This window comes from Callospermophilus lateralis, chromosome 3 (genome assembly GCF_048772815.1).
Source record: "Callospermophilus lateralis isolate mCalLat2 chromosome 3, mCalLat2.hap1, whole genome shotgun sequence".
Classification (NCBI taxonomy): domain Eukaryota; kingdom Metazoa; phylum Chordata; class Mammalia; order Rodentia; family Sciuridae; genus Callospermophilus; species Callospermophilus lateralis.
In genome coordinates this window covers 27,525,074-27,550,719 of record NC_135307.1, presented here as the reverse complement: position 1 = coordinate 27,550,719, position 25,646 = coordinate 27,525,074, and the positions used below count along the sequence as shown (strand labels likewise).

At 51.2% G+C, this 25,646-nt stretch overlaps 1 protein-coding gene across 2 annotated transcripts in view; it reads left to right on the top strand.

Annotated features, from left to right (window-relative positions):
* The window catches only part of Esrrb (estrogen related receptor beta), a 158,699-nt gene that overhangs the window by 104,659 nt on the left and 28,394 nt on the right, over positions 1–25,646 (top strand). For both annotated transcript variants that reach the window (XM_077109015.1, XM_076848074.2), the window contains 2 exons: positions 4,109–4,518; positions 19,439–19,555. In XM_077109015.1, the coding sequence (XP_076965130.1) occupies positions 4,109–4,518; positions 19,439–19,555 (527 nt within the window). Of the gene's footprint in view, positions 1–4,108; positions 4,519–19,438; positions 19,556–25,646 lie in introns of those variants that run through there.

Genomic DNA, 25,646 nt, shown 5'->3' with positions numbered 1-25,646 from the left:
CCAGGGACCCTCCTGGCACTCTGTGTTTGTTCAGTATCTGAGTATCTGTGGCTCCTAGGACAGAGTCAAACCTTCCTGAGATTGGGGGCTGTGCCCATCCTCTGCCTGATATCTGGTCAGCAATTGACACATGGTGGGTGCCTCAAATATGGGTTGACTGTCCCTGGAAAAGACATTTTGGTGGCATCTAATAATGTGTCAGTGAAATGAGAAACTGGGGCTCAGGCAGTAGCAGTAGCTTCCAGGATTCCCAGGCCAACTCCTCCTGAGGCTGGGATCTGGTTTGCTTCCTTCTCAGCCCAGGCTCCAACCAGGGCCTGCAGTGGGTGGCTGGACATGGCAAGATACTCATACCCTTTAGGATCAAGGACAGGGCCAGCAACTCAGGAGGTCAGGGTAGGAGGATCACATGTTTAAGGTCAGCGTGGGCAATTTAGCAAGACCCTGTCTCAAGATAAAATTTAAGCTGGGCATGATGGTGCATACCCCAAAATCCCAGTGGCTCAGGAGGCTGAGGCAGGCGGATTGCAAATTCAAAGCCAGCCTCAGCAAAAATGAGACGCTAAGCCACTCAGTGAGACCCTGTCTCTAAATAAAATACAAAATAGGGCTGGGGATGTGGCTCAGTGGTCTTGTGGCCCTGAGTTCAATCCCCAATACAAAAAAAAAAAAAAAGGCTAGAGATGTGGCTCAGTGGCTAAGCATCTCTGGTTTCAATTCCTGGTACCAAAACAAACCAATAAACAAATAAATGAAGGGCTAGGAGTATAGCTTAGTGATAGAGCAATTGCCCAGCATGCGTGAGGCCCCAGATTCAATTTCCAGCAACCCCTGGGTTCGCACTCATGTGCACATGCGCACATGTGCGCGCATGCGCTTGCAAACTTACACGCACAAAGGAGGAGGAGAAAGCAAGGTTTAGGAACACAGCCGTCAGCCCTCCTGGGTGTCCCTGGTTGGTTGAGCCATGAGGTTGGGAAGGCACGCTGGAAGAAACTGTCCTCCCCTGTCTGGAGGAGGCTTCACATGCCTGCCGTGCTTCTCTCAGGACAAATGCCTCCCGTACCTCCAGGGACAGTTGTTTTTCCCCCAGAACTGGGCATTGAACTCAGGGGCACTTGACCACTGAGCCACATCCCCAGCCCTATTTTGTATTTTATTTAGAGTCAGGGTCTCACTGAGTTGCTTAGCACGGGGGATGCTTTGCCACTCTGCTGCATTCCTAGCCTTTTTAATTTAAAAAAAAAAAAAAAAAAAATTGGGACAGGGGCTCACTAAGTGGCTTAGGACCTCATGAAGTTGCTGAGATTTGCTTCAAACTTGGACCTCCTGCCTCAGCCTCCCAGGTCACTGTGATTATAGGTGTGTGCCACCATACCTGGTTCCAGGGACAATTCTAAGTCAGGGGGCATGTACTACAATAACTACCATAGTGACTGTTTAGGTCGAGTGCATTTCCTGAGTGCACTTTCTCCGTGGAAGTGCCCTTCCTCTGGGGTCTGCTAGATAGGTGGCAGGGTCCAGAAGCTCTGGCCCAGCAGTAGAACTAGGATTCTCCTGTGAAGAGGAGAGCCTAAAGCAGCTATCAGGAGAGAAGAAAGGGATTAAAAGTTCAAGAGTGTGTGGTCAGCTGTCCTCCACGTGCCCCGAGGAAGGGCATCTGGAAAGGAGCCCACAGGTGCCATCTCTGTCTATGCAGGCAGATTTTCCTGCCAGGCTGATGGCATTTCCTGGGGACGTGCCACTGATGGTTGGAGGGGGTAGTAGGTGGTATTGTCCAGGGAGATGACAGGATACTGGCCAGAGATATGTAAAAAGGCCCCAAGGAGACTCTCAACCAGGGGAACTTCTACAAATTCAGGGGAGACTGGGGAGCTGCGTGTGTGTGTGGGGGGGGTCTCCTAGGACTCAGGAACATTCCATTTGGAACAGAAGAGACCCAGAGCCTCTGTCTTCACAGAGTACATTCCAGGGGATTGTGAACTTGAGAGCAGGAGCCTTAGGTGGGTGTTTTGTCTTGGGATCTGCATCTCTCAGCTTCTGATTAGAGCTGTGTGGGGTAGTCTGGGCATAATGGCACATGCCTGCAATCCCATCCACTCAGGAGGCTGAGGCAGGAGGATCACAAATTCTCAGCCTTGGCAATGTAATGAGACCCTTCTCAAAAAAACAAAAACAAAAACAAAAAACAGGGGCTGGGGATGTGGCTCAAGCGGTAGCATGCTCGCCTGGCATGTGTGCGGCCTGGGTTTGATCCTCAGCACCACATACAAACAAAGATGTTGTGTCCACTGAAAACTTAAAAAAAAAAAAAAAGGGCTGGAGTGTGGCTTAGTGGTAGAGCATCCTGGTTTTAATTCCAGGTACCAAAACAGAACAAAACAATCAAGTGAAACCCCAAAAGCATAAAACAAAACAAAACAAACAACCTGTATGGAGCCAGAGTTCTCTCTCTGAACATTTGCAAACGCAGATGGGGAAACCCGTCAGAGGTTGTGTTGACCATGAACTCATCGATGGACCAGAGACAATGGAAGGCCCTCTGTCGGAGGTCCACAGACACATTTGTGGTCTTGGTGTGTCGCTAGGGCCTGGGATGTGGGGTTGGTTTTGGGGGTGACTAGGCAGCACTTCTCTAGGGAGTGACCAGTTTTTTCTGTGATGGGCTGTTCGCAAAAGGGGGCTGGCAAACAAGTTACCACTACCTCTGAGAGGTTCTGGAGGTCGGACCCTGGCGGCCCCCCTGTGCCCTCCAGCACTGAGACCCTCCCTCCTGCCTGTCCAGGGGTCCTCCTTCCTTCAACTGGGTGGTGGGTGGTTCCACCCAGAGCTGTCAGCCATCTTCCCAGCCTTCCTTTCACCTGTCCCTCAGGCAAAAGCACTGGCCTCTGCTCTCCCTCCACAGAGGAGGCTCACAGAGTGTCAAGATCACGTGGTCGGGACAAGGCCAGGCCTCCTGATATCTGTCCTAGAATATGGTTGGCAGCTTGGTTCCCTTGAACCAATCTCCCTTCTGTGAGCCCAGCCCCACAGCTTTTCTTGTCCACACCCATAGAAGGAAGGTCCCCAGCTGGGATGTGGGAGGGTCACACCCTTGCAGGCCTTCTTCCCCACCCAGCATGGCTTGAAACAGAGGGGCTTTGGGTTAGGAAAACCATCTACTGTCCTGCAGTGACCCTGCCATGTTTTCCTGGTGGAGCAGGGTGGCTTAGAGGCTAAGAACGTCCATGTTAAAGACTGGGGAGGTAGCTAGCTCAGTAGCAGAGCACTTACCTTAGCATGTGCAAGGCCCTGAGATCAATTCCCAGCACAGCAAAACAAAACAAAGAAACTCAAGGTTAAGAAACAGTTGGGGGCTGGGCATGGTGGGGATTGTCCCTTGTCCCAGGAAGGAGAATCACTGGAGGCCACGATTTTGAGAACAAAAGAAACAATTGGAGGAGGGGCAGTTGGGGCTGGAAGGCTCCCTCACACTCTCTGATGGAGGCAGTTTCTTGGGGGATCCATAGGCTAGGTGGGAGATGTCCTCCCTAAGGGTTAGGAAGGGAAACAGGGAGGGGTCAGGGAGCTGCCTTCCAGAGGCCTGGACTAAAGCAAAACCCAGAGGGCAATCGGTCTAGCTGGTGCCCTTCTTGCCCTGGTCAGAAGACTTGGCCTTGGTGGCAGTAAGGTACTGTAGGAAGCGCCAGGTTCGTGCTTACTCGTGCACTGGTGGGGCTGCCATCATAGATGAAGGACACGGTGGAATGGGTTATCAGGCCATTGTACTTAGAGTGCCCGATCCAGAACTTGGCACCCGTGGGCAGTGACCTTGCAGCCGCCACCTGTTGTTAGGCAGGTAGGTTGGAAAGATATTTAGGCTGAACAGTTATTGCAAAGCGCGGGGATTCCTGATCTGAAGCTCATTGATCTAAACAGTTTCCTTGAGGACTCAGAAGGCTGCAGAGGTGATAAGGGTAGAAACTTGCTCAGGACTGTACCTCCGGGCCCTCAAGGCCACCAGCATCCCCACGGGGCTGGGCGTCCAGCCCCGCCCCGGCCCCGCCCCCGGCCCCGCCCCACCCCGCCCTCGCATCTCCTTGGCACTGACTCTGCTGTGTGTCCACAGGCTGCTGAACAGGATGTCCGCGGACGACCGGCACCTGGGCTCCAGCTGTGGCTCCTTCATCAAGACAGAGCCGTCCAGCCCGTCCTCGGGCATTGATGCCCTCAGCCACCACAGCCCCAGCGGCTCGTCGGACGCCAGCGGTGGCTTTGGCCTGGCCCTGGGCACCCACGCCAACGGTCTGGACTCGCCGCCCATGTTCGCAGGTGCGGGCCTGGGGGGCACCCAGTGTCGCAAGAGCTACGAGGACTGTGCCAGCGGCATCATGGAGGACTCGGCCATCAAGTGCGAGTACATGCTCAACGCCATCCCCAAGCGCCTGTGCCTCGTGTGCGGGGACATTGCCTCTGGCTACCACTACGGTGTGGCCTCTTGCGAGGCCTGCAAGGCTTTCTTCAAGAGAACCATCCAAGGTGTGTGGCGGGCTGCGCAGGGCTTGGGTGCAGGGTGTTGGGTGCAAGGTGCTGGTGGGGGTGCCCTGGCCCCCTGGAGAGCCGGGCCCTTCCACCTCTGGCTCCTGGATGCAGAGCTTGCTGGGGCCTCTTGCGTCTGAATTCTGGACAAGGACTCAGAAGCCCCCAAAGAAAGTTCACACAAATACCTAAAGATGTGTGCCTCTCACCTGGTATGGGGAACCCCAACCGTGTGCCCCCAGCCAAAGAAGTTGTAGCGCCGTGGTAGAGCGCTTGCCTAGCAGAGGGAAGTCCTGGGTTCAACCTACAGGTGTGTGTGTTTGTGTGTGTAACAAAGCCAGTCGTGGTGGTGCATGCCTACAATCCCAGCAACTCAGGAGTCTGAGGCAGGAGGATCCCAAGTTCAAGGCTGCCTCAGCCATTTAGGGAGACCCTGTCTAAGGGGAAAAAGAGATTATTTTTAAGTCATAAAACCTATCATCTTGCCCTGCCTTTTCAAACCTAGTGGAGTATATATAAAGCATCCTTCTCTTATTTTTAATCTTTTGTTTGTTTGTTGTTCTCTCATTTTTAATCTTTTGTTTTGTTTGACCTGTTCTGGAGGCCTCTTACATGGTAGGCAACTGCTCTACCACTAAACTACATCCCAACCCTTTTTATTTTATTTTGGGATGGGACCTGAGTTAAGAAGCCCAGACTGCCCTTGAACACGGGATCCTCCACCTCAGTTTTCTGAGTTGCTGAAATTGCAGGCATGGGCCACCACACCAGTTTGCTTTAACTTCTTTTTTTTCCCCCTGTGGTGCTGGGGATCAAACCAGGGCCTCAGGCATTGGAGGCAAGCACTTTACCACAAACTAAACCCCCATCTCTGTTTTCATCTTTTAATTGCACAAGTAAGCTATGATGTTTTCTCATTGTGACGAATGCAGACGTGTCTGCAATGGGACAGATGCTTACCATGTTGGGATCCCTAGTTTGGCATATCTTTAAGCTTTTTCCCCGATTCATTTGCATATTAGCTAATCGGGCTCCAATGACCAGGGGGTGTGTGTGGCTCTTTCTATGGGTACTGGAGTGGAGCAGTCTGATAAAGTGCTCCAGAGCCCTGGTGGGTCCTTCTGTACAATCACCCACAGGTCAGTTAGGGGTATTGGTGGGTACGCCTTCACGGGGCTGATATCAAGTTCATGGCACCCAGAGCCTGCTGTGAGTCTCACTGCAGCAGGGCTGGGGCAGAGCACTTACTTCCGTTCATTCTGCCAAGTTTTCTATGGAGCACCCACTAAGTTCCAGACATTGTTGTAGATGCTGGTGACAGCATAGACAACAATCCCTGCACCCCTAGGTACTTGAGAGGACCTGGTGCCCTCCTACCAGACACTCAACTGCAAATCAGATAGAGAAACCCAGAGACCTCTGTCCTGTCCCTGATCCTTTGCCCAAGGCCCTCTGTCGCCTACCTTCTTCCCCCAATTTCTCTTTTAGCAGAGGCAGGCTGAGCTTCTCTGGGAGGATTCTGTTTATATTCATTTAATAAATATTTGTTACGGTTTCTTCAGGTGACAATTTGTTCGGCCAGTTGAAGGCATTAGGGTTGAACTTGTTTTCAGGTCTGTGTACTAGATGATGATGAGGCATGGGCCAGTCACCTGGGCTCCTGGGTCAGCCCTTTGCACCCATTACCTTGTAGCTGAACCTTGGGTGTGCTGCCTCAGAGTCTGTGTGTGCTTCCGTTTCTTCTCTAACCATTCCTACCTCACATGGACCTGTAATGATAGATGAGCAAGTTAGTATATATGAAGCACTTAAAATATTTCCCTGGCATCTAGGAAGTGCTAAGTAAAGGTTTACAATTATTATTATTTTGCCATACTGAGAATTGAACCCAGGGACACTTTACCACTGAGCTATATCCTCAGCCCTTTTTGAATATTATTTTGAGACAGGTCTTGCTATGTTGCTTAGGGCCTGGCTAAGTTGCTGTGGCTGGCCTTGAACTTGGGAGATCCTCTTGCCTCAATCTTCTGTGTAGCTGGGATCAGAGGGGTGTGTGCCATCATGCCTGGCTACAATGATTATTTTCACTTTAACAATATCATTTCACATATTTTTGATCTTACAGAACCAGTTTTTGTAATCTACATAAACTTATTTTTTAAAATTTTAGGTGGTGCTGGGGATCACACTGGCTAGGCTAGTCATGGGCCAGCTTTATACCCCCTGCACGTGGAGGAAGGCCTGGGGTCTCCATATTTGAAATGTGTTGTGTGTCTCCTGCCTTAGCCATGAGTGAGAGCCTCCTGGCTGATGATCTTGTTATGATTCAGTGGATATTTGACACCAATTTAAAAAGTTATGGAAATAGCGTTTTTCTTCCTAAATTGGGAAGTGGTCTTGGTGAGGTTGTTATTATTTTCAACTCTTTGAGATCAGATTTGGGAGCACTGCTCTGTAAGAGGCAATCATGTTTTTTTCTGGATCAAATTTTCCAGCAGAAGCTGGTGGTGTAGAACCCAGAACCCCTGTGGCACCCTCTCCAGAGGCCCGGTGGCTGAGTATGTTCTCTGCCAGCCCAAAGTCCACGTGAACGATTTGTAAATAATCTTAATTATCTGCTACCACGAATAGGATAACTATCTCTTCCTAGAAGTCAAAAGACAAACAGCAGTGATCCTGCAAACAGGAACCGCCTGGTCCCTTCCCTTCTCACTGGGAGATTCCACACTCACCTGGAAGGAGGTTTCTGCCCAGAGTAGGGAGGAGTCAACTCTAAGGTGGACAGATGAACTGTTATTTCATTAACTCTTCAGTTTTGTTCTAAAAAAGTGTTTTGAATTTTGTTGTTCCTAGACATAACATAAATTATAGACATTTTTTGAAAAAATGCAAGAATAAAGAAGAGAATGATGGTCTGTACTGTGCAACCACAGAGGCTCAGTGGGCATTTATTGAATACCTGTTCCATCTAAGGTGCGGAGACAGGAGAGTCAGGGACATGGCTCCTGTCCCCAAATAGCCAGAATGCAGTGCTGAGTGCCCTTGAGTCTGCAGCCCACCTGATTAAGGGACATTTACACGTTTAAATTTTGTGTGTGGAGGGGGCTGCTGGGAGTTGCCCTCTCCCCCTCCCAGGCTAGGCAAGTTCTCACCTGCTGGGCTACACCCCAAGCCCAAGGCCTTTTTTTGTTTTTAATTTCAGTCACTGGGGTGGAGGGCTTTAGTCCTGTAATGATCCTTTTTCACAAGTATGTTAACTCTTGGAAGGTTCTGGAAGCCATTCTAACTGGCTCCCCGTCTGCCTTCTCCTTACATCATTTTGGTCAGCTCCATCCAATGCTTGTGCCAGTGTGGGAAGAAGTTTTGCAGAAGCAAGGGTGCCAGGAAAGACGGAAGGGAGAAAGCCTTAGTTGCCAGTCCTCTTCCAGGACTGAGTGTTGGGTGTTCTGAGCTAGGTGGCAGCTCCGAGCACGCTGGGGCAGGGAGGGAGGGGATGTAGGGGAAAGGTAAATCACAGCCTGCGGCTAGCCACCAGTTTTTGCAAATCTAGTAGGGCAGGAACACAGCCCCACCTGTTGTTCTTTTACATATCATCTGTGGCTGCTTTGATCTTAGATAAGAACTGAGTAGTTGCAACCCGAGTTGTCAGGCCTAAAATATGTACTGTCTTTTCCGGAAGCAGTTTGCACCCCTCTGAACTCCAGCTCCAGACCCCAAGCTCTCTGGGGCTTACTGTCCACCCCTAGTGGTGCGTGTGTAGTGCCTATACCAACTTTGCCCAGGTCCAGGCTGGCAAGTGGAGTTGGTGGTCAGTCCTGGGGCCCTGGCCTACTCAGGGAGAGCAGATGAGCTCAGAGATAGACAAAGGCTCTTTCCTGAAGGAACGGAACAGCTCCAGGCAAAGGGGAGACCTCGGAGGAGAGTCTGACTGAATTTACTGGTCTGGCTAAAGGAACCTGCCCATCCTTGAGGACTGGCCAGCCCTGGAAGCAGATAAAAGAAGACAGATTTAGTCAAAGGCACCACACCTGGGGAAATGGAGGCCACCTACAGCCTGATGCGGTTATCTTTCTGATTGTGATCCCCTCCCTGTAGGTCTTCTGCACCCTGGAAAGGAGGACCCAAGTAGTGGGGTGGCCTGGGGAGCAGCCTCAGGGCCCTTTCCAGCCTGGACATTGTTACCCCATCTCTAACTCGGAGCAGTGAATCTGCTCCTGTTTAATGAGAAACGAGAAGCCCTCACTTGGGAGTCTCTGAGCATATTGCCATCAAACCTCCCCACTCTTCCCCTATCTGCCGTTTTCCACTCGCTGATTCTATGGTCACACCTGCCACATGTGGTAGTAGAAGAGATGCCTCCTTAGCTGGGAGCCCTGTCTCCTCCCTCTTCCCAGAGACCCTCACACCCCCCAGCTCCTCTCCTCTGACTTCCCTTCTCACTTTCTGGTCTCTTCCTTCCTTCCATTAGCATTTAAAATACCTCTAGTGTCTCCAATCTTCTTTTTTTGTATTGCGGGTTGATGCCACCAGTGCTCTGCCACCAGCTACCTCCCACACCCTTTTAATTTTGTATTTTGAGACAGGGTCTGGATAAGTTCCCCCAGGTTGGCCTCCACCTGTGATCCTCCTGCCTCGGTCACTGGAATTAGAAGCATGTGCCCAGCTCAATTCAGTCTTCAGAACACTCTCCTCATTCTCTGATTTGCAGTCTCTATTTCCCCACCTCTCAGTCCTTGACCCACTTTTTGTGCCAGTATATTTTTGGGGGGGTACCTTGGATTGAACGCGGGGGCACTTGAACACTAAGCCACATCCCCAGCCCTATTTTGTATTTTATTTAGAGACAGGGTCTCGCCGAGTTGCTTAGCGCCTCACCGTTGTTGAGGCTGGCTTTGAACTCAGGATCCTCCTGCCTCAGCCTCCTTTGGGATTACAGGTGTGCACTACTGAGCCCGCGGCTTCAGCTGCTTCTGAAATCCAGAGGCTTCTGCCCTCACCTCCCTCCCCAGCTCCAGTTTTTAACACCCATGAACCTTTCCTCATGGCTGTCCTCCTAGTTCCCACTTCTCAGGAAGCCTTCTTTGACTCCTTCCCACCCTTCACATGAGAGGTGCCCATTCCAGATGCTTCTGTGCATCTTCACCTGTCCCATCAGCCCCGATCTCTCCATGTGGTCACTGCCATTGCTGGTCTGATTCATCAAGACAGGAGGCTCTGAAGGGACGGTGTTAGACTGACCTTGCTTTTCACTGACCCCATGTCCTCTCACAGTCCTGGCCCACAGAATGTTCTCGAGTGTCCAAACAAAGTGGTCCCCCATTTCCTCAATGGGACAAACCAAAGGACTTTGGCCACTTTACATATATACACTTGTAGGAATCCGGATAATGTCAACATTATAACAATGTACTAATTTGAGTTTTACTTGCATATTTTAAATCATGTGTAAAATATATTATTTTAGAAAACTTTTTTTTCTCCTCACATTTTGTGAAGCAAGGTTTCTCAAATTTTTCGTGTGGAGTTTTTTTTGTTTGTTTGTTTTTGTTTTTTTTAAGAGAGAGTGTGAGAGAGAGAGGGAGAGAGAGAGAAATTTTTTTAATGTTTATTTTTTAGTTTTCGACGGACACAACATCTTTGTTTGTATGTGGTGCTGAGGATCGAACCCGGGCCGCACGCGTGCCAGGCGAGCGCACTACCGCTGGAGCCACATGCCCAGCCCCTCATGTGGAGTTTTGACGACAAAAGTGTGTTTGCTCGCTTTCCGCAGATCCACTGAACACTGGACTTGCAGGACACGGTGGCTTCACTGCCATCTCAGTTATGGAGATTTAGTGGTTGTGGACCTGCTGTCCTCCCTGAGCATGCTATTATTTAATTTCTTTTCATATATATATATTTTTTGCAATACTGATTAGAGAGCCCGAGGGTACTCTTCCACTGACCTGCCTCCCCTGTCCTTTTTATTATTTATTTTGAGACAGGTCTCACTAGATTGCTGAGGGTGGCCTGGAACTTTTGATCCTGCTGCTTCAGCCTTCTGAGTCACTGGGGTTAGTTAGTGGTGTGAGCCACCACATCTGGCCTACACGTTTTTTAAGATGTAAGTGCACACCTGGATCATTAGGGCGATTCTTTTTTAAAATTTGTGTTGATTTGCAATCATGATTTTTCCAACAGAGAAATATTGGGTTTTGATGCACAACCTTTGTTATCATAAGGTCACATTCCTGGGAATGACTAAGTTTGTGTTTATATACATATATTTGCTCCCACTGATATTGATTTATGTAGGTGACATGCATTGATTGCAGTCTTAGGGCAATATGTCCACAGTTGGCTGTTCAATAAATAGTGACTAACATAATGGTACTTCTAGTATGAGACCTTATCAAATCTTAAGCAAGTTCCTCTTTTCCACGGCACAGTATTGGAGGGAAACCCTGTCTTGCATTTGACCTTATGAAGCAGTTGCTGGATGTTTGGTGAATATTTATTGAGCACCAGAGCACTGATATGAGAGCTAGGGAGCAGAGTGACGAGCCCTGTCCTGGTGGGCTTGCCTCCCAGGGGAAAGCAGATGATCAATAAGGAACATAGGAGCAGACTGAGCCAGGTGCTGGGAGGGAGGGAGAATAGGGAGACCAGAGAGAGACAGGCAGACAGACACACAGACACACACACCCCGGGAACAGGTGGCTTTCAAAGTTGAAGCCCATGCAAGGATGTTGGGGCCAGCGTCCCAGCTGGAGGGAATAGCGAGGAATTGGGGACCACTAGGAGGGCCAGTAGGACCAGAGGGAGTGGAGGCAACATGGAAGGAGAAGGGGCTGGAGAGGTTGGTCCAGGCCATGATGATGGGTGTGGTGGCCTTGTTGCAGTCCCAGCTACTTGGAAGGCTGAGGCAGGAGGGTCGTTGGAACTCAAGGGGTTTGAGACCAGTCTGGGCAACACAGCAAGACCCCCATCACCACCTTTTTCTGTAAGGGGGAGGGGCTGGGCGGAAACTTCGAGGTAGAGTGGTGCTACACATGCTCAAAGCCCTGGGTCCAATTCCCAGCACCACACAATGGGGGGGGGGGTGAATCAGGGCATGGAGAGAGCTGGGCTACACTGAGAACAAAGCCAGTCTGACCCATCCCTGAGTTTGAAGAGATGGTCAACTTTGCAGGACACTGGGAGATCCTTCTAGTAACTCCTGGGCCTTGTCTTAAGGAGGAGCAAGTGAGAAGGGACCCTGGCACTGGGCTTCCTCTGCTCACCTGGGGCCCAGATGCAGGCTTGGCAGGAATGTCCCCAGGAGAGAGGCAGGGGTGTGATTGATGGGTAGTTCTGCTTTGGATCCTGTCCAGGCCTTGTGTCCTGGAGAAGGAAGCTGTCGAATCCCTGAGGACATGAGTGGTGCGGAGACAAAGCCCTGGAGTGGGTGGGAGCCAGGAACAGGTAGGGTCCCAACCCGGCTAACCTTGGGCAGGGACTTTAATGTCTGGCCTCAGTTTCTTCTTCTATAGAGAAGGAGTCAAACCCACAGCTATCTTCAGGGTCCTGGGGGAACTACAGAGGAGTGGCCTCAACCCTCTTTTGGAAACTGCAGCAGGGTGCAGGTCAGAGTTTGGTTAGTCTGGGGCTCAGGAGACACAGAGTCCAGAGAAGGGCTGCTGAATCTGACTGAGAACCTCAGCTCAGCAACTTCTCACTTATGTTTCCCTGGGTAAGAGACTGCTTTTCAGAACCTTCATTTCCTTGTTAGTAAAATGGGGCTAATAAATAGTTTCTGCCCCTGGAGCATGATTACAAAAACTAAATGAGACGTGCTGTGAAATAAATAGTAATTGTTTTGTTATTTATGCTTGACTGCAGGATGCCATGGAAGGTTTTTGAGCAGGGAATTAATCAGATCTCCTTTTAGCAATGTAATTCTGTCCAAGATAGGAAGGAGGGTCTGGTAGCAGGAGGGCCTGGGGGCAGGGAGACCAGTCAGGAGGTGATTGTAACAATCCAGTAAAAGCAGGCAAACCAGGACGGCAGCAGAAGACTTAAAATCTCCCAAAAGTCAATTTGGTATTAAAAGTACAGCAACTGGCTCATGGAGACTGAGGGAAGGACTCTTACTTAGGCCATGAGGGAGAAGATGACAGTGTCCTTAGGGAAAAATAAACATAGAACTTTCCATTACGGGAGGAGTCTGAGGTAACGAAGGTGGCTTTGGACGTTGGGTTTGGTGGAGTCACAGACCCTGAAGAGATGGCGGTTAGAACCTAGAGCCCAGGAATGGGAACTGAGGGGGGATTGGGGTCTTATGAGATCATCTAAGGTAGTGGGGCTCAAGGTGTGGCCCCTAGACCAGCAATTGGTCTCACCTGGGAGCTCATTAGGTTTGGGTGGGTTGATGGCGCATCCTATGATCCCAGCGGCTTGGGAGGCTGAGACAGGAGGATCCCCAGTTCAAAGCCAGCCTCAGCTATGGTGAGGCTCTAAGCAGCTCAGTGAGCCCCTGTCTCTAAGTAAAATACAAAATAGGGCTGGGGATGGGGCTCAGTGTCCCTGAGTTCAATCCCTGGTACCAAAAAAGAAAGAAAAAAAGAAAGAAATGTAGGTGTGGGCCTCACAGAGTAGGGGTCAGGGCCTGGAGGGACACTGAGACAGTGGATGCTTTTTAAAGAAATACAGTGTCATCAACTCCCTTTCTAGCAGAGAAAGGGAAATTCTGAGGAAAAAAAAGATGAAAATTATTACTTTGATCAAAAATGATTCAGAAAAGTCAATGAGAAATTTTAGCAATATCTTAACATTTAGTTTTCTTCTGTCTCTCCCCCACATTCTTCTTTCCCTTCTTTTTCTTCTACTATCAAAGATTGAACCTAGAGCATTCTATCCATTTATATTACTGAGCTACATCTCAGGCCCTTTTTATTTTATATTTTGAGACTTGGTTTCACTAAGTGGCTGCGGCTGATCTCGAATGTGGGATCCTCCTGCCTCATCCTCTGGAACTGCTGCGATTACAGACCACTGTTCCTGGCCAGCTTGGGGTAGTTCTTAGAGCAACATATTAAATTCTTACATCATATCTTAAATTCTTTTACCAAAATGGTGTGTGCACCTAGTTTAGAGTATAATAGGAATATAAATTTTATAATGGAATATAAGGGCTCCTGGCCCTCTCCGTTCTCATCCTTGGCAGTTTTGACATTTCATGATTTACTGTTACGGAAGATGAAGAGTTGGCCTCCATTACACAACCCGTCCAGACACACACACTCACACACACACACACACAATCTTCCCATTGTCACAGCAGGTTTTGTCTCAATTTTGGATGAATCTTTTTGCCTATTTTCAGTTCCTTCTTGATGTGTCCTTGACTCTTTCCTCCTGGTTGGATACCTTATTTTCTGGACCCTTTATCTTCATCTTTTCTGGTTTATTTCGCTTAGAATTTGGACACTTTCTGCTTTGCCTTCTAGCTCCTGGTGTGGTGCATGATTCATTCATTTAAAAAAGACATGTTGGCTGGGCACAGTGGCGCACACCTGTAATCCCTGAAGCTCGGGAGGCTGAGGGGGGGATTGCAGGTTCAAAGCCAACCTCTGCAACTTAGCAAGGCCCTAAGTAACTTAGCCAGACCCTGCCTCAAAATAAAAAATAAAAAGGGCTAGGGATGTGGCTCAGAGGTTAAGCACCCCTGCGTTCAGTCTTCAGTACCAAAAAAATTGAAGCTGGGTGCAGTAGTACCTGCCTGTAATCCCAGTGACTCCGGAGTCTGAGGAAGGAGGATGACAAGTCGAGGTCACCCTGCAGCTTAGAGAGACCCTGTCTCAAAAACAAAAGTGAAATAAAGGGATGAGATGTTGCTCAGTGAGGAGCGCTTGCCTAGTAGACGCGGTTGCAGGTGCCCAGGAAACTGCAGGGTGAACAGGTGGGGTTTTAGACAAGGTGGCCAGTCTTATTCTTGATACTTGTTGGTTTGGTGGCGTAGGCTACTTGGGAGGTTAAGGCAGAAGAATCGCAAGTTCAAGGCCAGCTTCAGCAACTTAGTGAGACCCTGTCTCAAAATAGGTAATAAAAAGGACTGAAGATGTAGCTTAGCAGTAGCGCATCCCCGAGTTTGTCCCCAGAACCCCAAAATACAAGTTATTCTTGATTCTTTGATTTGATTCTCCCTGGAAGTTTTAAAAATCTTCTTTGTCTCCTGTTACTAAAATTTTATGACAGAAATCTGTGTCATATACTGTATGTAGTTCTTGTAAACTATTTTTTATTATTTTCTCTTTTTGTTGGGGGGGGTGATTATACATTTATAAGCAGTTCTAAGAAGTAATATAGTGAGATCCTGTGTACCCTTCACCCCATTTCCCCACAGTAACATCTAACATGACTGGGAAACTGACACTGACACAGTCTATCACACTTATTCAGGTTTCTTGCCAATTGTACACACTCGTGTGTGTGTGTGTGTGTGTGTGTGTGTGTGTGTGTGTGGTGAGCATGCGCAGTGGGGCAGGCGCTCAGACAGCTATGGAAGGGCATTCATTCCATCTGCTTATCTGAGTCAGCTGGCCTCTCTCTGATGCTATTAGGTCCTCCAGAGAAGAATCCCTTAAATTCTTACCTTTGGGTTGTGGGGTGTGCCGGGAGGGGGCTTTGCTCATGTTCTTCAGAGCTTCTTCTTCCCTTGCAGGCTGGAGGGATGTTTGGGGGCCACATGGAATGGGAGCGGGGATCTGAGCAGCTAAACACGCCTTAAATACAGACGTCCAGCCAATTCTGTTTTCAGCCCATACTTCACCCCCTCTTGATCTTCATGCCTGGGGTTTTCCGAGGTCTGCAGCCAACATGTCTTCTTTCTTATCTGGGACCCCTCTTAGCTGATTGGGTTTCTGCCTCCTTCATTCTTCCGAGACAGCCTCGCTGCTGCCCTGCCCTTCAGGGGGCTTTGCGGGAGGCATGTGGACCTGTGTTCAGTGTGCCTGGAGGAGCCAGGGGGTTTGGCCAGGGAGGTTCTCAGTGATCTCCAAGGTCAGGGTTGGGATGGATCAGAAAGGGAGGGGGAGATGTTGGAGACCACTGTGCTACGGTAGTCTGGGGGAAAGAGGGAGACTGTCATGGAAATAGGATGGAAAGATTTTAGGAGCAGAGAGAAAGAACCCAGGATGCCATCTCAGTTTCTGACTTGGGTGATGGGGCGGCTGGGTGTCTGTTTGATGGCATGACAGGGAATAGAGTAAGAGGAGGAGGTGGGCTGTGTGAGTGCGGGGAGACCACGGGGCCCCAAGTGGGAGCTCCCAGCATGCAGGCAGAGATGGAGTGGGAGGCGCAGCACAGGCGTGCGACCTGCCGAAGACACTGGCGGGAGCCGGTGACTCGGATGAGATCATCAGACACCAGGCCCTCACAGAAGGAAAGGGATGGCCTCTGTCCTCCAGGAGTGAGACAAACAAGGGAGTGGAGCCAAGTGGCCACCGGCCCAGTCCTGTCACGCAGCCCTTCAACATGGCGGCCTTGAGGCTCTGAAGTCAGCTGAATCCCTGAGCCCACAAGTCCTGAAGAGCTGTTCAACCAAGCTCAGCAGCCCCCACCCCTGAGCCCAGCAATGGTTCAAGGACAGCTGGTGGGGATGCCCCTGGGATTCCCTTCTTAGGGAAGCCTGGGATCAAAGAGTTGGTGGCAGGGCCACCCACTGCCTTGGGGTCATGTGCAAGTCCAGGTCAGGTTCTGGGATCGCCTCTCTGTCCCCCAGACAATAGCACCAACTCCGAGGTCTAGCTGTGGGAGGCAGATTTGAAATGTCAGGATTGGATCTGACCCGAAGAGAAGGCTTGCCCCAGGGCCCCCTGGCTGTGTCTGCCCTGCTAGATCTGCCTGGTTGTGTGGACGTGGTCATCTTGGTGGCTTGCTTGCCCGGCTGTGCGCTCTGTGAATCCCTTGATGGGCTTTCTCAATCGATGCAAATGTATGAGATGGGAATGGGTCCACTAATGGAGGACGAAACTGAGGCGCAGAGAAGTTAGGTGACCTGCCTGACATGGAGTCTGCCCGTGTCTGTCCTGGACACACTCTCGGGTTAGAACCTTGAAGTCGTGCTGGCCTTGGCTATGTCTCTGCCCTGTGAGACCCACGTCCAAACTTGTCATACCTCAGGGTGTGTGTGTGTGTGTGTGTGTTCCCTTCCTGTTCCTGAGACTCCTTGAGGCCACAGGAATTCTGGTGAATTCGTCTCATAGCTTCATCAAGAAGGCACTTAGAGAAATTACAAGGCAAGGCCACCGGCCTGGTTTTGCTGGCAGCTAGCCGCTGGGGCCATAAGACAAATTGAAAGGAACAAAAATAAGTAAGATCAGAACTGACTCCTACACATACGTCCCTAGAGGGCTGGGACACCGCTGGAGGCTGGACGGTCGTGCTCAGTCCTTGTGCTGTGGGAGGGCTGCCCACGTTCTTGACCCCCGATCTGAGCCCCAGCCTGTGGTCCCACCTCCCGGAGGGATGGCAGGCCTCTGTGCAGCTTGGGCGCAGGCCATGGGGGAGAGTGATGGTGTGCAGGTGCGTCCCAAGGCAATGGAGTCACCATTTCTGGGAGGTCACGCCTCTGTCGGCTTGGGTTCCCCGTCCAGCATTCCTTTGGCCTGCTCTCCCTCACCCTCCTCCTCTGGGAGGTGGAGAAGAATAGGTTTACCCTCGGGGTTGTCAGGGGGAGAAGGACTCAATACATCTGGAGTCCCACTGCAGCTGGGCCAGTGTTTGTGCTCAGCAGGTATCGACCAACTACTGGGCGGGAGTGGGGGTGGGGGGGTGTGGACCCGGTACTTGGACTGCAGAGGGAAGCTTGTTAGAGTGGAGGGGACAGTTAGAACACAGGCAGTGGGGACAACAGTGGGCAGTGGTGAGAGAGGCAGCACCTCCCTGGGGGGACCTGGAGAGGTGGCCAGGCCTCAGGCAGGGTATCTGTGAACTAGTTCTCAGCTGCAGGAGCAAAAGCCTGGAAGCCTCTGAGATCAGAGTTCCAGGAACTGATAATTATGCAGAGTGACTGATAAGTATGCAGAGCTGGGCCAGAGATGGGACTTCTAAGGCAAGATGGAGACTTGGTGTGCATTTCCTCCTTTCTGCTTCTCTTAGTGTCACCATGCATCAGTGTATGTTGAAATCACTTCCCAAGAAGCCACATGAGCGAGCGAGGGGCCCAGAATCTTTACCCCTTCCCCTCCTTATCCCCCACCCTCCAGCAGAGAAGATGATCTCTAGCCCCCTTGCTGCAGGAGAAGGACAGGGAGAAAGCGGTCCCTGCTGGACTTGGGGAAGAGAGGGAATAGCTCTCCCTGGGGATCTCTAAGGTGCTTCTGGGAAGTCAGCCTCCCTCTCAGTAGAAATGGGTAAGGATAGTCCCTGAGCTGTGGTGGCTGCGCCATGCAATCAGACGGCCTGTTGTAACCGGGGCCACCAGAGTGACCTCTGAGAAGCACTTTGTCAGTTGGGGCATGTGACTCGTGCTTGCTCCAGAAAATCCAGTAGCAAGTGGTTTCTCCCCTGCCACTGGCCACATCCCTGGTCCTTTCTATTTGTTTTTAATTTGAGATAAGTTATCCAGGCTGACCTTGAACTTGTGATCCTTCTCCTAAGTCACTGGGATTACAGACCTGTGCCACTACACCTGGCAGCAAGTGGTTTCTGTGTCCCACATACAGAGGCCTGTCCTTGGGGCTGGTGGCCCTTCCAATTTCCCTAGGCTCCTAAGCAGATGGCCTCAGAGGACAGGCAGGCCTCCAAATTCCCCTGCTCTTTCCGGTGGTGGTGTCTGGAGGGGCTGGAAGGAAAGACTTGGTACCCCCACGGCTTTTTCCTCCCACACCAGGTGTGTTCCAGGAACATGGTGCACATTTGTCAAATATGTGTTGTAAGGTCTGCAGGGTGGACGCCGTGGCCTCTCGACTAGGCTGAACGCCCTCTCCCCAGGCTGAGAAGAAACAGGGGCATTAGAAGGTTTGGACCTTACTATGCCCTGTGTAGTCACACTGCCCTCAGTTTGTAAAACTCAGGCTGCTGATATGTAAAATGTGGGGAGTATTAATTAGCGCCTTCTTCATGGAATTGCCGAGACAGGGTCTGGCAGGTCATTCCTCCAGCACTTGTTGTTGCCCACCTTCTGGGTGGCAGGGCACTTCCAAGTACTGCTGTGATTGGCAGTGAGCCCTTCCCTTCCTAGGGCTCAGCTTCCCGGGAACATGGGGTCAGGGTCATGGTAGCCATGTGGTAGGCTTCATTGAAGGAGCAACCCAGAAATTAATCAAAAGTCCCTCTGCTACAAGGAAGGTGCTTGTTAAGTGATCACCTCACGCTGACTAGTGCTTCATAATTTCTCATAGCAACTGTTCATGAAAAGTCTGGCTTGATCCCTCTGTTAGGAGCTGGCACAGCATGGGGACTCCTGTAGAGGAAGGAGATTCCCTTAAGGCCAGCAAGGCTGGGTGACCTGGATCTGCCCCGTGGGAGACAGAATCCAGGTCGGACACCTGTGTGCTCAGTGTGTCCAGCAGACTTTTCCCAGTCAGGGGCCCTGGCTGGAGGTGGGAGGAGCTGCTGATGGTGGACAGTACTGATGCCTTGGTCAGCACAGGGGTCATCCTTTTCCTGGGATCAAATGCCAGCCCAGTGAGTTTGGATGTCCTGGGCCCACAATCTGGCGAGTGACTTTCTGCTTGGAAGAGAGTTGGAAGCGTTCTGATGGCAGCTCAGAACACCTACTATGAGGAGCCCCGCTCTGTGGGACCCTGGGTGGGTGGGGGCGAGCTGTAGCTCTACCAGTTATGCCCAGCCTTCTGCCAGCAGGTTTGGACCTTACTATGCCCTGTGTAGTCACGCTGCCCTCAGTTTGTAAAACTCACAGCAGACGCCTGGCAACCCTCTCTGTGTCTGGTTGCAGGGAACATCGAGTACAGCTGCCCAGCCACCAATGAGTGCGAGATCACGAAACGGAGGCGCAAGTCCTGCCAGGCCTGCCGCTTCATGAAATGCCTCAAAGTGGGGATGCTGAAGGAAGGTAAGAGGTCTGGACAAGCAAGGGCCTGGGGTCACCCCCCAGCTCTGGGTCTTCCAGGCAGCACAGAGGCACACGGGTCCTGCCAGGCCGTCCTGCCTCCTGGCTTGAGGCCCACCCGGGTGCTGGTGTTGCCCGCGCCCTGCCAGCCAGCCTCCAGCCCACAGCCCGCAAAGCTCTCCTCCTGCCGGAGAGGCTGAGGGCGGGAGGCAGGAGTTGGACGCTCTCCACTAAGGATCCTTCTGGGACATCTGGCCCCACTTTGGGCCCTGGACAGTTGTCTTGGCACTCTGGGCAGGCCGCACTTTGGGGCAGGCCCCCTCTCCACCCTCGCAGGCTTGAGAGGCTGATGACCTTAGCACTCTCTAAGGCTTGCAGGTGGACATTGAGACCCTTCCCTGGTGACAACGGAAGGGCCTTGCATTGCAGCCGGTGGACAGACACGGCTCTCACGTGGCGAACACTTTCCCCTGGCCCAGTCCCTCTCTCCTACCTCGCCTTCTCTCCTGTTACCTCCTTCTTCTAGTTCAGCAGCCACAAGCCACATGTGGCTTCTAAGCAGTACCTAGTCAATCCAAAGGGTGTTCTGCACCCGGTTTTCAAAGACTTAGGATAATAAAAAGCAGTATAAAAAGTGGTAGTGGTTATTTTTTAAAATTCATTCCATGTAGAAATGATAATACTTTGCTACATTGGGTTAAATAAAATACTTTTGGAATTAATGTCATGTGCTGCTGCTGCTCCTCCTCCTCCCCCTCCTCCTGTGTGTGTGGAGGGGTGATGGGGATTGAACCCAGGGCCTTACAGGTGCTAGGAAGACACCCTACACTGAGATACATCCCCAGCCCTTTTTCATTCTGTTTTAAGACAGGGTCTTGCTAAGTTGCCCTGTCTGGCCTAGAACTTGCCATCCTCCTGCCTGAGCCTCCGGAGTAGCTGGGTCACAGGTATGAGTGAGCCACCATGCCCGCCTACGCACTGCTGTGGCTCTCAGCAACGCACTTCTCTCTACCCTCCTTAATTGTGGCTCCTAGAAAACAGGATGACATGTGGCTCATTGTGTGGACAGCTGCTCTACTCACTTTCCCTGTAGATCTGCTCAGTTTGATAAACCTGGTACCGTTTGGGGGGATGTGGAGTGTGTGTGTGTCTCCTTTGCAGCGTTCAAGGGGAGCCAGTGGAAATTCTACAGAAATTTCTGGGCCTTGGGATCCTTCTAGAAGTGGGAGCAGGCAGGAAAAGAGGTGTGTGTGGAGGATCAGGAGGGCTGCCAGGGAGGAGAAGGGGCCCTCTGGAGCGCTGGCAGGGATCATGTTAGGAAGCCCAGCGCAGTCTCTCAGGCTTGGGGTGGTCCTCCCACCCCCTCTCCCAAAGCCCTCTGGAGCAGAGGGCCAGAATTTAAGATGCTTCTCCAGTAAGACAGCTTGGATCTTCACGTGTTGTGGAAGTTGGGAGCCCCCCAACTTCTGTTTCTATTCCAGGCTCCCCCCACTCCCGCCTTTACCTAGGTTAATCTCAGCATGTGAACCTGAGAAACAGGAGCTTTTGAAGCAGGTTCTTAATTACCCACTGTGTCTACACAGCACACTGGCCTTTGAATGCAAGTTTGCTCATTTGTCCCTTCATTTGCCCCTTTGTGATGTGGTTGGCCACTCGGTTCTCAGACACACCCCAGCTACTTTGTTGGGGGCTCTGTGTAAGAAACAGCTTTTCTTTCCAGGTTAAAACTGGGCTGTTAGACCTGTCAGAGGAGCACAGGTTGGTTCATTTGGATGCTATGCAATTTGGTCTTACCAGGGTGTAGGGTGGGACCAAGCTGCTCATGGCTTCCTGGTGTCCCAAGGGAGGAGGCGGGGCCCACAGGCCACAGAGGTAGGTCTTAGCACAGTTCTCTCATGTCCCCTTCTGTGGAAGGCTGACGGTTCTTGGAGAGTTCAAGAGATGCAGCTGCCATCTTGTTCTGTAAGCTGAGTGTAGGGAATCGGGATCAGGCTGGGGGCCGATGTCCCTGCTTGTCCTGGCTGGAGTGTGCAGCCTCTCTGCTGGCTTTGAGGGAAGACTCCTTGTTATAAATACACCTCTGGGATTTTTATTTTATTTATTTATTTTTTTATTGCTGGAGATTGAGCCCAGGACCTCAGTGCACACTAGGCAAGGGCTCTGCCACTGAGCTCCATTTCCAGCCCCTTTTGACTTTCTATTTTGAGAAAGGGTCTTCCTAAGTAATGAGGGTCTTGTTAAGTTGCCCAGGCTAATCCTCCTCCTTCGGCCCCAGGTATGTGTCCAGCCCCAGCCCTTCTTATATTTAGAGACAGGGTCTTGCTAAGTTTTCCAGGTTGTCCTCCTGCCCCTATTTCCTGAGTAGCAGGGATTATAGGTGGGCACCTTGGCACCTGGCTTTATGTCTGGATTTTAAAGGTGATAAAATGGGGCCCTGCAGGGATTGGGGTGAGATGACTTTCCCACCTCAGTCACACGCGGGCAGGGTCGGGAGCTGGGCCCCAAGCCTCCCTCTCTGTGCTGTCTGCCTGCCCCTCCCTTTTGGCAAAGGCCTGGGAAGGGTCCACTACTAGAAAGGCCTGGACTGCTCAGAGTGGGCTCAGCAGAGACCTAGGGGCTATCCAGTGCTGGGAGGAGAGGGAGACGCTTTCTAGTTATCCCTGAGGGGAAATGACAGGGGAAGGGTTCACTGACGCCAGGAGGCGGGTGGCTGGACCTGACTGATGGGCAGCAGCACTGGAAAACCTGGACAGGCACTTGGGAGAGAAATGGGATGGGTGTGTGAGTCCCGGGAGGACGGCATGGGGGCCCCTGGGAGGATGCAGGTGACACCCCCCATGCTGCCCACGTGGGGAGGACCTGCAGGCTGAGCCCCATGTTGGCCACTTCCCCTAAATAAAGAGCCCCAATGGCCTCTCCCTAGGGTGGCCGCAGAGCACCCCCTGGCAGATTTGCTGAGCCTGAAGAGGCCTGTTGAGGAGCTCTGCCTGAAGGAGGAAGGGACAGTCACCGGAACACTGCCCTCCCCCAGTGCTGGCAGGTCCCAATCCAAAGACACAAAGGCTGCTGTAGCGAGGAAGCAGAGCCTGGCTGAGTGTGTGTCCCCAAGGAGCCATGGCGGGACCTGGGATCTGAAGCTCCGTGGAGACTGGTCCCCTTAGGAGGAGCCTGGGTCCCTGCCAGGTAGAGCTCTTGGCAGCGCGGTGGCTTCCGCTTTTGTTTGGGGGGTGCTCCTCCTGGCTCTATGCACAGGGCCACCCCCAGGGACGGGGGGTGGGGGTGGGGCGGGGGGCTCCCTGTTTTCTCTCCAGCTCTTACTCGACTCTGAAAGGCAAACTTCCCCCAGGGCTGCGCCTCTACTGTGGGGTGTAGGGGGTCCCTAAGTCTATAGAAAGGCCAAGTGTGAGTGAGGGCAGACTGACCCCCTCCCTCTCACCTGAACCTCTTACCTCTTCTCTCCAGATGCTCACGATGTCTCTTCTGCCCCAGCTTCACCATTTACTTGCTTTCCTGTGTCATCTGAGTGCCTGTGTCATGATTTAGGTGCCCCAGCCCTTACCTGGGAAGTGCCTCACTAATCGGCTGAGGCTGGCTTTGAATTTGCAATCCTCCTGCCTCAGCCTCTTGAGTTGCTGGAATTACAGGTGTGTGCCACTGTGTCCAGCCCAAGGGTCTTTCTTTAAGTAGACCTCGTGTATAAAAATCTGTGTTTTCAGGGTAAAAAAGTAATATTCTCTCACTTTGTTTTTTTGTTGAGGTACTACAAATTGAACCCAGAGCACCCTACCACTGAGCTACACACCCAGCCTTTTTTATTTTGACGCAGGGTCTTGCTAAGTTGTTGAGGCTGGCCTTGAACCCATGATCCCCTGCCGCAGTCTGGCCCTGCACAAAATAACCAAGCCGCCACGTGAGGGCCACAGCATATTTTGTTGTCTCCATAGGTGGAGCTGTTGGTTGGACACTTACACCCTCTGGTGATAGAAAGGTTGTTAGTAGCAACCTCCCGTTGTAACTTCTCTCCGGATAGCCCCTCCTTCTCTAAACTTTTTTCCCCTGTCTAACTCGAGACTTCCTCTTTTACTTGATTTAAAATGTCTTCTCCTAGGCTAAGCAAACAAGATTGTGCCCATGTCCATAATGGTAATGTGCCAATGGGCAGAGTTCCTGGGCTTTCCTTTTGTATCTTTTAAAATCTTCACCATGATGGTTCCATTGTGATATATTTAACAACCCCTCTTTAATGAACCATGGGCACTGTTCTTGATTTTACTGAGATGCCTCCTTCCTCTAGCACTGTACTTAACGCCCTTACGGTTTGGTTCTTATTGATTTTTAATTCCATATTTCCGTGATGAAGATGCCCCTCACTAAGATAATGCAAAACAAAACTGAGACAAAAATGAAACAAAAATGGAACAAAAATTCATTATATCAGCCTTTCTATCCTCCTGAAATGTCCATCCTTCCTTTCTCCCTGTCTGTTCCTCAGACGCAAATAGTTTTTCTTCCGTCCCACCCATCTCCAGGGTCTGGCAACTTAAAACAAAAGTGAAACAAAACGAAGAGTCTTTAAATGGTTACCCATCCTGGAGCGAGCAGTTTACCTTATCACTTACCCTCAGGCGTTCCCAGTACCACCAAATGCCAGCAGTCTGGCTGGGCACAAAATAACCCAGCTACCAGGCACTTGTAGGTTCAAACAGGAACTCCTTTATTTCCCGAACCGCCACCCACGAGGCCCTTTTAGGAACATCCCCAACCGGAAATCCTCCTCCTCCGAAAAACCCTCCTCCGGAACTTCACCAACCAAGGCAAACTCCCCAGAAATCCTAGGAATCCCCAGGAGAACTCCAAAGTAGCGGGCGCCCCAGGGGGTCTATATACAACTGAATACGCAGCTTAACTTAACCATTATCATCTCAATGGCTCGCTGGTCACCTCTCAACCACTCCCTTCTGGCAAAAATGCCATGCATCATCCCTGTTGAGGGCTGTGGCTCTCAACAATTCCCCTGCCTTAGCCTCCCAAGTCACTGGTAGTACAGGTGTGCACCACGGCGGCACCTAAGGTTTTTTCTTTTTATATAGAAACTTGAACACAAAGTCTGAACTGGGTTAGGAGTTGGCAGCCTGCATTCCCTCTCCGAGCCTCAGATATTCTCCCTGTGTAATTGTATTTCGCAACCTATATGCTTCTGCTTCTTCACCTGGACGTCAGGGATGTTGATCCCTGATGTCCATCACTAAGGAAAGCTTAGAACCAGATGGGACAGCTCCTTGGCACAATCTACTGTGGCATTGCTTTGATTGGTCAGCTCCCCAGAAGCAACCAAATAGTGTTCGATTCCCAGGGAGCCTCATTCTTGCCTGGCTTTCTAGAAGCTTGCCCACTGTGTCCAGTGAAGTCCAGCTGCCCTGATTTTTCTTCCTGCATTGGCTGGTGGGGGATCTTCGAGGATGGCATTGTCTTGGGCTGGCCTCCTGGTGCGAGAATCAGGATGGGACGGTACCCTGACCCGTGAGCTTGTTCCCAGCCTGGCTAGGGTATGGAGAGACTCAGCCTCCAATCTAGAAGAGCCCTGAGAGCCATTTCCTGCGTTTCGTAGGGGACCCCCAAGCCTTCAGGACTGTCCTGGGATTTCAGCCCTCTCGGTCATCAGCTCATCCCTGTGAACTTCACCTTCTCCTCTCCTGACATCCTCTCCCTCCAGCCACCAGCCTCCCGCCTCCCGGGCTGCTCCATTTCCTCCCCCGCCCAGCCCCTGCCTGCCCATCCCCAAGTGTTTTCTAAAAGATATTTGATTTCAGGGCGGGCTGGGCTGACATCCATGCAATCTGCTCCCACTCTCTCTGTCTGCTGGCTGGGAAGGCGGAGGGCTCCTCCAGGGATTCTGGGTAATTGGGTTAGTGGCCAGCTCATGTCAGGAAATTAAAAGGAGGCCCTGATCAGGTTCCTGCTGCATGGGATTTAATGGCTTTGTATTTATAGAGCATTGTGCCTCTAGCCCATGCCAGAAATAAAAAAAAAAAAAAACTTTTCTGGCCCTTGAATGAAGAAAGAGAATGAGAGATGACTTGTCTTTAAAAATTCT